Source organism: Empidonax traillii, unplaced genomic scaffold (assembly GCF_003031625.1).
Source record: "Empidonax traillii isolate 1590-97213 ecotype Southwest subspecies unplaced genomic scaffold, ASM303162v1 scaffold682:size344182, whole genome shotgun sequence".
Lineage (NCBI taxonomy): Eukaryota > Metazoa > Chordata > Aves > Passeriformes > Tyrannidae > Empidonax > Empidonax traillii.
Window position 1 is genome coordinate 138,079 of NW_020955875.1, and position 17,467 is coordinate 155,545.

The 17,467-nt window shown below is 43.4% G+C and overlaps 1 protein-coding gene across 3 annotated transcripts in view; it reads right to left on the bottom strand.

The window, feature by feature from the left end:
• CTNNB1 (catenin beta 1) overlaps nt 1-13,890 on the bottom strand; it is a 22,517-nt gene extending 8,627 nt beyond the window's left edge. The window contains exons 1-3 of one of the 3 annotated variants that reach the window (XM_027899671.1): nt 13,627-13,888; nt 13,107-13,170; nt 201-261 (exon numbers count right to left, since the gene is read on the bottom strand). In XM_027899671.1, the coding sequence (XP_027755472.1) occupies nt 201-213 (13 nt within the window). In that variant the 5' untranslated portion in view covers nt 214-261; nt 13,107-13,170; nt 13,627-13,888. Of the gene's footprint in view, nt 1-200; nt 262-13,106; nt 13,171-13,626 lie in introns of all 3 variants that reach the window. The other 2 variants (XM_027899672.1, XM_027899670.1) reach the window with 2 other exon arrangements.
• Nucleotides 13,891-17,467: the final 3,577 nt, after the last annotated feature.

The following is a 17,467-nucleotide window of genomic DNA, read 5'->3' on the forward strand; positions in this document are numbered from 1 at the left end:
ATGATTATGTACCTGACTGTACTTAAGGGATCCAAAGTGCTGACGACAACAAACTTCTCTGCAGGTTTGATTTCCAGGGTAAGGTATTAATTACTGTAGTAGAGCGGACGTTATTCAATCCAAGTGACTTCGAGAAGTTAAAAGAGAGGAATAAGGAGCCTGCTAGATTCTAGTAACAGAAACTGTAATGCATTACATACCTTGAGTTGCCATCTTCTTTGTTATGCTCCCAGAAATCTTTCCTGCTCCCTTTCAGAGATCCTAAAAAGGAGCAAAGTTAGAACTAACATTAAACATTAATCAGAGCTAGTAAGACAGGATTTCACATCAGAACACTAGAATTGCAAACTAAGACTTCCCACATTTTGCCATTTCATTACTACAGTGAGTATACTCAAATGCTAATTAGTAAACCTCCATGGACAGACATGCAAAAGAACATGATGTATCACCTAGACCTTTTTTGTCAGACTATATGTAAGATACAATCTCCTCTTAAAGCCGCAAGAGAAAGAGCTGAAGACTGACCATGATGGAGCAATTTTTTTATTCCTCTATCCTTGCTTAAGATGAGGTCCAGACATTAAATTCCTCAGCTTAGACATGCCACAAAGACAAGAGCTAGGTGTCAGACTTGTTCATTTCCCTCAAAGATAAACTATTTTTAAGATACTGGAAAAACTGTTTGATACAGGGCTACAACATAAATTTTCAGGGAAAAAGCTGAAATGGCCATTTAAAGCACGATCCTATTACTGCAGTGGCACAAAGACTACCTAAACAGTTAAATAATAACTACTTAGGCACCTCCTCCTCTACGCCTTTCCTGTACCACAAGAAGAAAGGTTTCTTCCTGCACAAAACTCTTCCTTGAAGTTAAAACTGAAAGTTGAACCAGTCTCATTAAAAAAAAAAAAAAAAAAGTTGTCCTTTAGTTACACCCACATTGAGTGAAACTCACTTTTATTTTTTGCATAGAAAGCCAAGAAATTGGGAGCAAGAGGTTGAAATATGATCAGGTGCCCTATCTGAATTTTCAGCACGCACCCCTATTTGATAGCACCAAGCAGCACAGAAGTATTTGCACCATAAATCTGTAGCTGTCTCTTCACTAACCCAGAAAGAGAAATACGAGGCTACAGCTCCACAACGGGTCACTTTTATTTCATTTGCTCCCCTCCACTCCCCCCACAAGTCCAACACTGTTTTCAGCACAGACACAGAGCTGGTGACAGCCTATCCTGGGAGCCAGCCCAGCCAGAAACATTTGTAGTGGTAAGTAGTATAGTGAGCAAAACCATCTCTTGCAGCAATCGGCTTTCAGTGTGCCAGTTAGGTGTTAGAGCTGTGCTGATCAAACATTCCTGGACAATGAAGTAAAGGCAGGCCACTAATGTCTTTAAAGGACAGGTCTGCAGTACTGTTTGTCAGGAGAACAAAGTCCATTTGAAGCTCTATTTGTGTAAAGACAGGTTTCCCAGTTAAAGTTTCCTTCAGAAGTACTTTTTAGAAAACCATAAAGTCTCACTGAATAGGTGATGCAACTTTGAGGCAAACTTGTATTTTCACTGTCTCTGAGCCAGCTGCAAGATGCTCCAGCAGCTCCTGAGCAATCTTGTTACTTTGCTGTACAAATGCCAATGCTGTTTGTCCTGACTCTGCATTCCCACAACTTTTGGCAGCAACTCTTCCCTAGCTCTTTTAAAATGGACAGCAGATCTGCATCTGCAGCAGATAAGCAGCATTAAGCTGATGTAAGACGTAACACAACATACAGCAAGTACTCTGTTAGGCAGTTGGAAATGCTCAGGTCCCTAAACCGGTTCTACTCCATAGCCTGGAAGAGACTAACCAACTCAGAGTTTACTTCTCACAATCTGCATGGAAGATGTTCTGACAATACAGCCATTTTTTTTTTTTCCAGTCCCTCTAACACACGCTGTTAAAGGTTTGGGAGCAACAGTGGTAAGGGGAAGGAAAGACTTAGTCATGCTGTCGGTTCTATTAATTAAAAAATTCTAATGAGTAACTAAGGTGGAGGACATGCCTATACAAAAGGTTGATAGCTCTCTGCAGATCTTATGCATTACTTGTTCAGCCCTGCCAACACCTTCCAAACAGAACGAAGCAGGATAGCATTAACAGGAAAATTGTATCTGTGTTCCCTGTATTCCTCACAGTCAGATGTGACATTTCCAATAGAAAACTGGGCAAGATCTAGCTGCTATACAGGATTCACAATATGCTTAGTACAAAAAAGATCTATTTTTATTGTAATCTTTCCAGTCTCCTCCCATCAGGACTATGCCAAAAAAATGAATCCCAAGCTAGTTTTGAAGTTGACTGGTTCATCTACGAGTATGCTAAGAGTGGTGACTACACTTAGAGATATTTAGTACCACCTGGGATTCAAATAAGGAAAATGGGGCTTGGGAACAACATTTATCATTTCCTTCCACTGTCAAATTCTGCACAAATGAAGGCAAGGGGCTTACAGCAACTGCACTCCGAAATGGCTGTTTTAATTTCAGCAGCCTGAAGAGATCAGAAGAACAGCAGTGCCATTAGGTAAAATCCAACAGGCCATACTAGCCACTGAGCTGCAGCACTACTCCAAAATAAAATTGAAGAACATCTACAAAACAGCAGAGAAGAACACCGAGTAAGTGTTCAGAACAGCATAACCGGTCAGACATTCAGTCTTTGCAATGCTGACCCTAGATCAGGGTGCTAGCTGCACCATGAAGTTCTAATATCCTAATCTGCATTACATACACCTCAGCAATTCCCAGTAGCTTTTTTTAAATTATTTAGATAGGAAATTCGGTTCAACCCTAGGAGTTCAAAATAACTGCCCACCTAAAGTAGCCAGAGTAAATTTTTTGTAACTGAGCATTCTCCCATCTTTCCCTTCACGTTCTTTTCTAACTTTACAAGTGGATAAACTGAGTCCAGGCAAGCTGCTGACTTTGTCTTCCTGTTTGTCACTGTCAAGGTTAACACCTACACTTACAAAGGGAGCAAGGACACCAGGCTGGGTATGAACATTTGTGCTGTTCATTTTCCTGACACCCCGGATCAGTACATGTGAGGGAGGTGGGGGGGGCCTGGAAGAAAAAAAAAAAAAAAAACAAAACACCAACTCCAGTGATAATTAAGCTTTTATTCTTCAACCATGAAAAATCTATCAGGTCCTTTACCCCTATTCAAATTAACTGGAGAACACACAGCTAGTGACACAAATGTCAAGGTCAGCCATACAGATGCCAACCATCAGGAAGAGACAGAAGGCCGCAGTGCACTTTATAAACAAACTTCAGCATACCAGCCAGCTACTATAAGCCTCAGTGGTTTTGACTATGTGGTACTCAAAGCTCCTCCTCCCCCAAGACAGTATCCACTTGCTCAGCAAGCATCACCAGCTTTGGGGTAAATGGAGACTGGTTGGTTTTTTTTTTTTTTTTAAACTATGTATTAAACTACTCCTACAAAGAGCAGTGAAGGACACTGCACTATGCTGTACTGTGAACTGTCTGTCCCAGTCTAGAAAACTGAGAAAAATGGTTCTGCGAGCTTAGAAGGCTTATGAGCTAATAATTTCAAGTTACTACAGAAGACAATTCAAATTTCTCAGTTTTCAAAAGGAATGGGAGAAGGATTAGATATTACTTCTGATTAGGTATTAATTTCTGATTTTGGAGCACACACCAAGGAAATCAACAGCAGTTCTCAAATCTGAACAATTCTTTTTATTAGGATTGATTTAAACTATAACTGACCAATTTGATAAGCACTTCCCCCCACACACAGACCCTTGTCACTATAAAGCAAGTCAGTTTGCAAGTCTTCCATAATTCTTTTGCTCAAGAGCAGCATGTTATTAAACCTTGTGTGATACAGGCAATCACCACAATGTACAGAAAGGGAACACATCTACTGACCATGTTTTTATGCATCTTATCTAGGACAGGTAAAGCAACTTGTACCTTTAAACTAATCACCAGTTCTGAATGACACCTTTCTTACGAAGGACAAGCAGTTCCTAATCATCTTCTGAGTCAAGTTCACATACTGGACAATAGTTTTTCTTCAAGTGCTCTGAAGTTACTGCAACCATTCCCAAGGTGTTACTGGAAGTATTCTCTGGGTCTGATTTTATAAATGGTCTTCCTTTCAGGCAGCTGCCTGACAGTGATGCTACCTGTGTATCTTCTTTGCAAAAGTCTGTAGCCAAAATATACAGGCAACACCAGTTCACAACCATAGAAGTGAGTGCTGTAGTTATCTGAGCAGAAGACCCAAGTCCTTATATTTTGCTCTTAATGCAGTGGAAGCTTCCTATTAACCTTAGTTTTCAAGTGGAACATTTGGGAAATAGATCCAATTAAGGACTTTTTTTTAAGTCTTTTTAATCTTAGCCTGGAAGTGGTTAGACGATTTTAGAAAACAGGGGAGTGGAGAATCATTCAAGAAAGAAGATGACAGTGGAAACATCAGCTTTCATGGTATAGAAGCACTTTTAGGCATGAATGGTGGACCTGTCTCCCTAAGTAACTTTTGGTCTAACCCATTCTACATCTTGCAACAAATAAACCTACTTCTACTCCTTGTAGGTCTTATGAAGACATGATCTAATCTGTTGTAAACTTATTATTCCTTATCCAAATGGGATAAAGTCCTCCAAGATACTCAAAAGAAGACTTCAAGGATTTGTATCTGTATTTGGTTTCTATTGAGTCCTGGGTTAAAGTACTTTTTGGAGGGTCTTCATGTATCAGGTGCTTCTGTAAGACTGGTAAGAAGTCCTGGAAGTACAATTCTGGTGTGGTGTGTTTTAAGGAATTCTAGAAGCTTGCTGTAGGAATGACACATCTGTCTACGTTTATTTTCTACAGATGAACAGAAGATACTTTATTTGACAACAGAAACAGGTAACATGCCTGAGTTTCACTCTGACCACTTGCATTTAAAAAAAAATTTCTTGGACAAAGGTACCACAGAGGATTTAATACAAGTTTTCCTTAATTACATTTCCATATCAAAAAAACCCAATACTTAAGAGCACTCATATTCTGTCTCAAGTATCAGCATTTGCAGTCATCAGCCACCTCATCCACTCTAAAATCAATAGCTACATCCAGTGTGTGCAGATTATTTTGCAATTAGCCATATGCAATTGATGGCTAATTGATTATTGTGAAATTAGTTCCCCACCAGTATTAGCTTCTGCACACCGGTGCTTTAAGGACCTGGATGGACGAAAGCTATTATGAAACTCATTGAAAACTGGCTCTCAAATGATGTTTCAAGGTTGGAAATTATTGTATTAAACAAAGTCACGCACTACTTGGATATTTCTAGAGATAGTAAAGTTAGGATTTACCCTGCTGTCTATACCAGGTATCAGAATATAAAGCTTCATTTATTTCCTAGTAATGTCAGATTTCCTTGTGCCAGATCTCCAGCCAGATTTCAGCAGGCTAATATCTAATACTGGGTAGAAATATATTCAGACATTCAGGTATTTTAAGTAAATGGAAATAACTTACACAATACGTAACATCAAAAGGAAACAAGTCACACCATGCAGCCTTTTTCCTCTGAAAAGAAAAATCCACCATGGGTCCTCAGAGCTTTAAAACTTTTCTGCCTTCTTCTGGTTTACATGGTAGAAACCCTGATCTGTAGCCTTCACTTCCACCTCAAAAGAAATGCCATGGCAAGAGATAAAGCAGTATTACTATAGTCACGTGTTGTGCCAAGAGGTAGCAACTTCAACTATTTCAGTAGTTCCACTGAAAACTAAGAGCTAACAATAGTCTTGACCTGAATGCCACAGCACATGCCTGCTCTGAAATCAATCTTACTGATCCTGGACTGCAACAGAACAAACTCATTTATAAATTTTAAACTCAGGACAGAATTGTCTGGTCATTTCCTCAAGCAACATTTGCTTAGTTAGCATCATTCCCTCCAACCACTGAGCTACTCTTAGTGTTCTTCACTCCAGTGATAAACTCAGTATTCTGTGTAATCCACCCAGCTCAAACTTATCCAAGCTAGAATATTTCAGACAATGCATCCTACTGATGCCTGCAGAAAGTTAGAAGATGCCTTGCAAACAGCAATACATTCTGGTTTAGATTTTGCTAATCAGATCACAGTAAGTTTGACTCTGAACCCAGAATATGCAACAGTGTTGAGCTGGCCTTTAAATTCTCTTATTAGTAAGGCTTGATAGTCTAAGATCTGTTTCTCCTATCAAGCATCGTGAAATTAAGAAATCTGAATGGAATATGTTTAACTGACCTTAAAGGTTTAAAGGTTCCAACTCCCAAGCTTTAAATTTCCTTAATATATGCACAAAGATGCAACAAACTAGCCCAGATAATCCACAGATTTAAAGAGGAAGAGGGTTACTTGACAGCATACACACAGATCCACCAACACTCACTGCAAGTTACCTCTACTTCAGCCACTCTTCTCTGCTTCTTCATTTCCACTTCATTGTTTCTTTTTTCCTTCAGGCATCCCAGTTTCCTATTACATCAACTGTTCTGCCTTTCCAGCCTTTGTCTTCTGCCTTAGAAAGTATCTAAAAATTCCTTCCCGTAACAAAGGCAAAATAACATCCTACACTAGCCTTTTTTTAAGAATTCATTTGATGCTACAGCACAAAATAAAGTGTTACGACTGTCTATTTTCAGCCATCTCAGCAATCTAAGACCAATTAAAAGCACAGAGTAGAGTTTCTATTCACATGCTCATTAGCTAAAGCAAACAGCATGTAAATATTTCAGTTCTTGCTAGGCTTCTCAAAGTTGATTACAACTGCTTGATGGAACTGAAATGCAGGCATCTGGAAGTCTTGACTAGACTTGAAACACTGAGTTAGCAGTACTGCAAAGAGAACTCATTCCTCAAAAAATGGCCAGTGAAGGAAAGACTCAGGTTACAAGTTCCAAAAACTCCAGCTTGTTTTTGAATCCATCCAGTCTTCAGCACATGTGACAGAGGGAAACAGGTCAAACTTTACAGCAAACCTGTAAGGTTCCATCACACTTCACCTTCACTAGAACTGGAGCACTACAGAGTGTTCTGATAGGACAGGACACTCATCTGTTTTGCCTTCCCCTTCCTCCTAAAAGAGAAAGCAGCTAGTAAAGAATCACATTTCCTAGCCAGCTTGCCAAATGTTCAACTGGGACAACTCTTAAACTTCAAATGCAGTTGAGATCATAAGTGTCACAACAGTCACATTTTCTTTCATTCACCCAGAGGACAGAAAGCCACCCAGAACATAGGTAGTTTTAATCAATCACTGAAGAGCAACTTTCCACTGAAGTTCCAACTGTTCAGGTAACAAAAGGTCGGAAATTTCCCTGCCAGATGGGTATCCTTCAGGTGCAGCATTGCCTGTCCCTGAAACACAGCACTCTGAGCAACTAAGAGAGCAGGCACAAACAGCTTGCGCAGTTCATGAGGGTCTTCACAGCTACTAAGGTTTAAGTACCCTTTAAAAACAGCCTGTTAGAAGTTTCAATGAAGCAACAGGTAACATTGGCCTGAGAGCCACTGCCAGCCGACAAATGAGTGAAATAACTAATGCTCAAAATGATGAGAACCTGAAAGAGACTTCAGAACAAGCACATCTGGGAAGGTACTGAAACAGACATACGGTTCATCCAGGCACCGTTCTGCACAGCCATTTTAAGACATGAACTTTCAAACTGCAGAACCTGTCAGGAAGGCTCCCCAGAAATGGAGTTGGCAATGCCACAAAGGTTCTCCGATACCTCTGATGCACAGTACTTCACTCTTTAGCATGGACACGTTAGAGCAACTTTGGTACAAGTTGCAGACCGACAGGACACGTAGATACGTCAAAAGGGAGTTGGTAGCAGCTACCTACCATCATAATTTCTTACAACTATCAGTGGTGACCTACAGAATTTTGTTTGATGCTGCCAGAGGCACGTGGCTGGGCATCCTACGCAATGTAAAGACAACACCTTTTCACATAGTCCTGTACCCTTGCTTAAAAGCATACGTACACTGCAGTACCTGAAATATCACAGAACTGGAGCTTGGCACTTCAGAAATCAAAATGTTTGGATCCACAGCAATTTTGCCCTTTACCTGGAGAACATTTGGGAGTTGCAAGAAGTCTGTCAGCACAATCCTTTATATTCAGAATCATAGGCAACTACACCAGCAGTTTCTAACAAGATCTGCAAACAAAACACTTTCTGCACTGGGTATTTATTTGTCCTCTATAGAAATTACTGGTTGTTTCTATGTGCTCAAGTTGACAAATTATCAGGTCATGTTTGAAAGTAATGATTTAAGAGAGCTTGTCGTTGGCAAGTATACCGCAACACTACAAAAACTTTCACTTCATTAGTAGGCAAAGCTGACTCCAAGTACCTAAGTATCCTTCTGACTGTCCAAGAGCTGATGATAATCTCAAGTGTTATGATGTGAAAACTGCTTCAACTACAAATCAGGCATTATACATCCAGTTTGAGAACAAAAGTAATGAACTTGTCCACATAATGTACATATAATCTTTTGACAGCAGCTGATAAGACAGTTTCAATTTTATGAACTTGCATTAAGTTCTGAACAAGATTATCAACCCAATTAGTCTCATGTCTTAATTGTTTTGACCAACTAAGCACCACAAACACAAGCAAAGTGACCTCAAAACAGTTACTAAGCCACTTCCGTTCAGCAATGGATTTGAGATTTTTGGTTGCTGGCACACATTTTCAATTACGGTTTCACGCAGCATTCACTTTCATGGCTGCACAAAACAGTTTCATTATCACAGCTTAGACAGCTCCCACCTTTCATCTGCAGGGCACAGTTAGGTATCTACATTGTGTACTTCTGTCTGTCTTGGTTAGGGGTGAGCCAGTGTTTCTAAGGTTTAGTTAGCCAGAAGGGCTCACTTAATAAATTTGCACTGATTTACAGCTTTTGGTCCATGCGCCCATACTTAGCACTGAGTAAGATGTCTGTAGTAGAGGTGGCAGTAACCAGGATCCATATTCATTCTTTAGTCTTACCTAGCCACATACAAAAATAAAAAACATGACCATTTAGAGGCAACCAATGATAATTTGGACAAATATTATGCCATATTTCATTTAACACTAAGTTCAGCAACAAACCACTGTGAGCCCTTATGTTTCTATGTCCACATAGATTTGAGCATCAAAAAGACACTCAAAGGTTCTGCAGTGGGTTACCATGATCGTGCACATCACTAACAAGGTTGTTAGTTGCTTGACAGCCACGGTGTTACCCAAGTATTTTTCCCTCCCGTTTGAGTAGAATTTAAAACATCCATTTCCATTCTAACACAGCAACAATTTAGCAAGCAATCTCCCTCCCAAACCAGGAAGTATCTGCCCATAATCTAGTTTCTTCTTAGGCTGCAACCACGTAGCCAGCCCTGAACATGGATGTTAAACATTAATCTCCACGGTTTAAGAAACCAGAGTGATTAGTCATAACTGCACTGACAGTAATTAAATACTTATTAATCTGAAAGTGGTTGTCTTTGCTTGTCTGTCAGAAAAACTATGTATTTACAATAAGGCATACCAACACTCCAGAAAGTACTGCTTGAACAACAAACATGCTAATCAAGTCTGACACGAAAAGATGTTTCTTCAACTCACTTTTAATTAAGGCAAACTGACAAAGCAGCTGCATTTATCAGCACCTTCAGGATGTTAAGATTTCTGACCACTGGAGGGCACCTGAATTGTTGCCAGGACAATACAGAACTACTTGCTACAGTTGCTGCAGAGTTGGCAAACTTCTCCAATTTATACAAGTCTATTTAGCGCAGTAAGTCAGCCTAGAAATGCTGGTTCCAGCAAATACACTTACAGTGCACACTGTGTTTGCCAACTCCAGCAAAATCCAGCTAGCTCATACTATTTTCTAAAAGCAGAACGTAGAATATTGGATTAACTCTTTCAACCTTTAAATTAACAAAGTCACTCCTCAAACAAGGTTCCAGAGTTGACTGAGTGTTGAGCAACAGAGCGGGCACTTCACTTCTGCAATACTAATCCAGCCAGTGTACATTGTTTCCTAAAGCAGCTTGGAACATGAACAAAAAGTTCTTCTGTAAAGCAACATTTGCACCCCTACTTCCCAAGGCAAGAGAAGTACAGGATGCATTTGCTTTCACATCAAAACAGAGTTAACAGATTCACGAGGGCAGGCAGAGCTACAGGTATGTTTCACCTGCTCACCTCATCACAGTTTGGTGCTCCACACAGACAGAAGTGCCAGAAAAAGACTTCCATTAGTGCCCTCCCCTGCACTTGAAGTTATCTGTCAGTGCCAGAAAACAAACCCAACCAACCACAACAAAAACAGAACTCAACTTTTCTGGCACCTTTCTTCTTATGAGAGGCAACACAGGCTACACAATGCCAGCATATTTTAAAGACATTAACCTCTTCAGGTACAGCCTGTTTTACCCTGGAATCAAGTGCCAGAAATGGATATTAAAAGTTAACCACTGCCAGGCTGCCTTATGTTAGCAAGTCTAACGAATTCAGTTGGTGCATAAAAACCAAAGCACTCCAAAACAAGATTCCAATGTTTAACTGGAAAAATCAGCAATACTGCCCTGTCCATGTGACCATGGCAATAATTTTATCTGAAGAGATAAGGAAGAGTCACACACAGTATTTACTGCCAAGGAGCTTGCCATTTCTAGGCTCCCACTCAGTCACCCAGCAAGGCACTGGGCTCGGAGCTTGCAAGCACATGTTGTGAGGACCCAAGAGCAAGTCCCAACTGCCTGCACAGTTTCTCACAAGGTTTTATCAGGCTTCATCAAGTATGATGCGCAAGATAAGTAAGGTCAGTCCTGATTTTCCTGCCACGGTATGCAGGCTACCAGAGCCACAGAACAAGTTTTGCTGCAGGCAACTGCATGATCACCATAATCTCTACATTACCAGCTTTAACTATGAATTAACATAAGTGATTTTGATTACTGCTGTATTTGCACACTAGTCTGCCTACTAGACAATATTTTGGAGAAACATCCTTATCCAGGAGTTTCAGACCACAGTTTCTGAGCCAGAAGCTTACAATAGCCATGTTTCCTGTCCCATTCTTGCCACTTCTCTTTCTGTCCCTCAAAATACCGCAAAAATTAGTTTAGAAGGCCGCTAGTACTGACTGGTTGTCTTACCATCCCCAAAGCCTCAGGTTTAACTCTTCAGGACACAGTATATTTCAGAATGTTGATTCAGATGTGAAGTCACGAAAGACAGACATCTGTTTCACTAAGAAATCGTACATCTGACAGGCAATCGGGTTTCATGGCCAAGGTTTGATAAGCCAGTTACTGACACACCACATAGTCACAGCAAGACACCGGTGTCCATCAGTAGACTATGTACCATGCAGAGAGCCCAGCCTGTTTATAACTTCGGCAAGAAAAAGGAAGGTTGGGTTAATAAGGCTGTAACACAACATTTGAAGAACTGACTTCTCTGCTCTTTGCTTTGTGTTAAAATCCTCGTTTTAAGAAGTCTGACAATATCCTTTCCAACATGCTTTTACTTATTTCCCTCCTAGACCCTTTGAAATGATCAGCCGTACAGACCAACATGAATATTCCCACCCGTATTAGTTTATACCTAAACAGAAAATATCTGCACTAACAGACAAGCAAATATGTTATTTCTCTAGAAGAAGACACCCAATATGATTTTGTACTGAATTGCTGAATATAGAGAGCCTTTAACTCTTGCCTGAATACCTAAGTAGCCTCATTTGCAACCATACCAGCCACTGGACAATCCACACAGTAGCCACATACCTGCAGTTGTCAGCACCTTCTTATTAAAAGTGCAAGATGAACATTAGGTTCCTGGACTGTTAGTTACTGAAATTCACAAAATAAGTTTGCTCAACACACACCAGTAAGTTTTGCCCCTTGTGCTTTTCTTAGAGCCTTGCAGCAGTATCTTTTCGTCATTCAGAAGCAAAATTCTAATTGGAAAGTTGCTCTCTGGTGTGTCTGAACTTAGTATCAAGAAAATCCCGATACCCTTTCAGGTAGTTTTCTCCTCTTTGCCTTAACTACAGTCTCAGCACATAAAGATCTTGTTTTACTAAAACCCCTCCTTGATTTCCGTCCGGCGACCTCAGCATACCAGCCCAGCCTCTTTCCATTCACCACTCGCATACTTTGGGGGATGGGAGGACCACAGATGTCTGGAATATACAGTGTCAGAACAATGGCTGAACCATGAGAAAGAGATCAAGAAGTAGCTGATTACAAAGATCAACACTGCTATTCCCAAAGTCAAAAGTTGCCCGTAGTACCTTCGCAGATTGTCCTTTCCTCCCAGAAGGGATAATCTTCAGAGGAGTTTTTTTGTTTGTTTTTGTGGTTTTTTTTGTTTGTTTGTTTTTGGTTTTTTTTTAAAGAATCGAGAAGCAGCAGCCCAAAGTCCTACGTCAAGTTTTAGCTAGGGAAGAATTCCAGGTTTTGCTAAATTTAAGACAACTCGCTGTTCCAGTAGCTTCGAATCATGAACAAAAGAGAGACTAAGCAAGCTTTTTTTGGTGGTTTTTTTTTTTTTTGGGGGGGGGGGGGGGGGGAGAAAACAAAAACCCAACAAACACATCTGGAGCCCTCTACTCCTCGAGAAATTAGAAATAAGTGCCCTAGATAGTACTAGGAGTAACCGCAAGTTGATCCAAACACCTCAGGAGCGGGTTAATTTGGGAGGCTGGAGCCGCCATGGTCCCCCCAGCTGCGCACGGGAAGCAGCAGGCGCTTCCCCTCGCAGCGTGCGAGCCCCCACACCGCCCCGATCCCAGGATCCCAAGTCGCTCGCTACGAGACTCCGGTAACGTGGGTGTTAAAAAACTTAATTTGATTGCTCCCAGCTCCGGGGAAGCTTCATTTCAGTGACACCCAGAAGCAGCAGCATAACCTCTCCAGCAAATATGCAGTGCCACTAAGAGCGAAACCCCACAAGGCAGCAGATTAGTTATCTCCCGCTGACTGCAGTGACCGTGATTAATTATATTCGGTACAAATAAACCCGTGCCCTGCTCTCTTCCCCCTCCTATCGCCAAAGGGGATCTGCAGCCCACCGGAGAGTTTGTACTCCCCTAAAAAAAAAAAAAAAAAAAAACAAGAGAGACATCTTTAAAATAATAATACTCAAATTAAAAAAAAAAAAAAAATGGAGGTCATTAAAGTACTCCGGGCTCTACTGCAAAGGCAGGAGCCGAGAGCAGAGACCCGGGAGCGGCGACTCGCCTTCTCCCGCAGCCCCGGGCAGCCACCCCCTCGCCCCAGGACGAGCTTCCCAAGAGACACCTCGGGAGCTGCAGCTGCCGCTCCTGCAACCACGCAGCTGTCCGGACCTCCCGAAACCAAGAGCCCTTCCTGCCCCCCACCTCCCCTCTCCCACCCCCGCAGCGTCCCCCGCTCCCTCCCCCCCACACACTCAGCCCCGTCCTTCCCGCCGGGCACACCCTGGCCCCCCGCCCACGGCCGCGGGGCCGAGGGTGGGGGCCCGGCCCGGGCTCGCCCCAAGTTCCCGCCGGAGAAAGCGGCACTACCGTTGGAGGAAGGGAGAGCGCAGGGTCCCCCTGGGCTCCGGCGGCGGCTGCTGCTGCTGCCCGGGCGATCTCGGTCCGGTCCGTCTTTCCTTCCTTGTTCCCCCCCGCCGCCGCTGCCTCCTCCTTCTCCCCCTCGCTCGGTCCCTCGGTCCTGGCGGTGCCCCCGCCGCTGCCTCCCGAGTGGCGGCCGTGCGGGGCGGCGGTGTTTGCGTTTCCCCGAGCGCCGCCGCCGCTGCTCCCAGCGCCGAACTGAGCGAGAGGCTTAAAATGGCGTCGCTCACAAGGAGGTTCTTATAGCGAGCGGCGGGCCCGGCTGTGTATCCTGCCGCCGCGGCCGGGCCCCGCGCGCGGCATTCCACAGGCGCCCGGCGCTCAGGGCGGGCAGAGCGAGGAGGAGAAATAGTGCCCGGCTCCCAGGGCGGAGGGAGACGTGGAGCGGGAAAGCGGCCCTAGCGGGGGGAAGGCCGGGATGGGCTGGGCTGGACTAGGCTGGGCTGGGCTAGGATGGGCTGGCCGGGGCGGGGGGAGCTCGGCGCTGACACCTTATTCCGGAGGTGGGGAAGAGAGAGACGAGTTCCCGGCTCGGGAGCGAAGTTGCTGCCCCGAGGGGTGTACAGGCGGCGAGGGAGGGGAGGGGATGCAAGCTGAGGAGATCATCCCGGGATCCCGCTTTGGGAAGGGAAGGGGGAGGGTGCGAAAGGCTACCGTGACTCTCGTCTCCCCCCCACATCCCCCATTCCCCCGCGTTTAGTTTGGCTTTTCGTTGCCTGGGAGTTTTGATTTTTTTTTTTTTCCTCTCTTTTTTCTCTTCTCCTTTTTTTTTTTTTTTTTTTTTTTTTTTTTTTTTTTTTTTTTTTTTTTTTTCCCCTCAAACACAGAGCACCAACTGTAGCGAAACTCCGTCCTCTCAAACGCCCCGTCCGCAAAGTCCGGGAGACTCTCTGGCTGTTGTGGAAAATCGTCCCTGGCGCTGGGATGGGGCAGCCGCCGAGCCCGGCCCGTGGCTCCTCATCCCCCATGGCTCATCCCGGAGCCCCGGGGAGCCCGGGAAGGTGGCGGCGGGCCCCGCTCACGTCGGCGGAAACGCGCTCCCGCTCTGCCCTTGTAAATATTTGTCAGGAAGCAGTTGCCAAAGAAAGTATCTCGTTATGCAATTTTTTTTTTTTTTTTTAATGTGAGAAGCGAGTTTTCCTTCCCCCCCCCAACACCTCCTCCTCCTCCCCGCCCGCCTCTCGCCTCTTTGGCGAGTCGTAAAAAACCAGGAAAATACGAATTGCACAAGGTTTTTCTTTTCCGCGGCGTGCAGAGCCTGTGAAGGCACGTCTGTGGCGGCCTCTGCTCGGCGTGCACGGGCTTGCACAGCGAAATGTTTTACGGACTTTTCGCGTGTGCCGTCTTGCACTGGCAAAGTCTGTGCTTAACACACCGGGGGTGGGGTGGGGGTGGAATTCACACCTCCCTCCCCATGAAAGATGAAAAAAAGGACCGTATGTACTAACGTGGCTATGAAAAACATCCGTTGCTAGTAAAAGGTGGATTTAATTCTCCTCCCCCTCCCCCCCCCCGCAGTATAAATTTACTTTGGCACGAGCCGATGCTGGGGGTTGAATCCTTGGTTTGCTTCGTGCAGCCTCTCGCCCCCATCAGACTCCAGTTCCTGCGGCTCTGGCAGCGGGGTGATGTGCAGTTCGCAGAGGGGCTACCTTTATACCAGGGTTCTTCCACTGATAATCCTGTTTCAAACAGGCTCCGAGTTTCTACTTAGGAAGTTGCGCTCAAAGATTTGTTTTTTCCTCGTTGAATTATTTAATCACTTGTAGTGTTAGACTAAAGGAACCTCTTTCACAGGGGGTACTTGATTTTCACATAAACTGCTTTCTCTTGAGTTTGGAGCTTTTTAAACCACGGGGTTTCTCCTGGGCTGGGGGTTTTGTGGGGGAGTAATGTAAGACTCGCTGCACACAAAAGACACCCCTCACAGGTGGAACTGGCACGGGTAGCAGGGGGCCACAATCCAGTGGGGCAAGTGCAGAGGAGGGGTCCCAAGACCGTGGGTTAGCTGTCACTACTAATATGGCACTGAGAAGGCAATAGTGATAAAAAAAATCCTGTTTTCCTCCCCACTCCCTCTGCTGCTGTGTGGCACGTAGTAATCTGCCAGCCTCCCTCTGCAGTGGGTGACCTCTGGTCCCCACTAGTAAAAAATGAAACACCACCTGGTCAACCCTGAAGTCGGAGGATCCAGAAATGCAGCGTTCCTTGTCGTGCTGTTTTCTCTTAGGACAGTTGACCATTTTGACAGTGCTGGCCAAAAAAAGGGCAATAATCAGAGCAACTGTCAGCAAGAGTTGGCAAAGAAAATCCTGCCAGATCAGGGCCAGTGGCCTGTGAATGCTCATCACCTCCCCAGGGAGTTACTTGGTGCAGCTAGGAGCCGAAAGACCTTGCCGTTTGATTCCAATTTAAGATAAGAGCCAGATAAAGTATTCCTGGTGATTGTTTTGAGCAATAAAAAGAAAAAAAAAAAAAAGAAAATGGTGTGAGGGGAAGAGTTAATTTCTTTGTCCACCTTCCTTTCTCAGCTACCTTCCTCTACAACCTCGGGAAAATCTGCTCTGCCTTGGTTTCACCCTCTGTAAAATGGGAATAGTAATACTGACAGACCCCTCCTTTTAGATCCCTGGATCAAAGGTACTATATAAGTTCAAAGTGCTGTTTCTATAGGGCATTATTGCCAAATTCACTATAAGCAATTCCATTGGGTACTTGATAACAACAGTAGAATCAGTCAAACGCCCTTGATGCATTGCATGGTCCCAGATACCTTTCAGAGCCTCTTTGTGTACCATCCTACCCCCTGAGGTCTGCAGGGATGGGGCTTTTGGAGCCTGGATTTTGCAGGAGCAGGAGGGGTACAGTCCGTGTCTTTGCTTCTGGCCCCTGAACTGTGGACCGCTTTCCTTTTTGACCTGACGAGGACAACTGGAGCTAGCCCTTTTAAAAACAGGTTTAAAACATACAACTTGTATATATCTATATAAGTTTATTAAGGCCTTTAGTACCTAATACTGAGCTCTTGTTGATTTTTGGCTGCTTTACTTCTGCATGGATTGTTGTAATTTTAATCTGTATTTGTTTCACTGCAAAGTGGTTAGGGTGCTTTTGGATCTAGACACATTGCTAATAGAAATTTGGCTTATATTAGCTTTGCAATTTTTAACTAATAGATAGCTAAACATTTTGTAAAATTGCACCTAAAAAAACTCCCCAAAACTCTATTCCAGAAAAACAAGTATCTTAATAGCCGAAGTGTTGCAATTACGATTAGCTATAACTTGTCACAGTGTTCTTTCAATTATAAAAATGTTTCTAAAATGCATTTTATGTTTCTAATTTTTCTAAAATATGGTGTGTCAAGTTCCAATACCTAAGCAAGAATAGTAAATGTTATATTGGATATTACAGTGTGGGGCTTCATGAGTAAATTCAGAAACAGTCCGATTATTCTTGCCTTTCTACTTTTTTTTCTTTCTTCTTCAAGGAGCACTGAGTGCGTATATGCAGCTTCAGAAGTTTCCTCCGAGCTTTTTTATACTTTAAGAGGTTTGTTTTGGTGACAGTTTGCTAGAAGAATATGCTGCAGACATATTTTTTTTTTCAAAAGGTCAAACAGTCTCCTAACATGTCCATTGTGTATCATTGCAGTAAGAAATCCTCAGTGCGAAGGAGAGCTTCATGGTTAAGTTTTAAAAAATAATGATTTAAATCTTTTTGTTAGCCTTTTTGGGTTTTTTACATCCTTAGCACTGCTTTTGGAGTGCCAACTTTTTGCACGGTACGA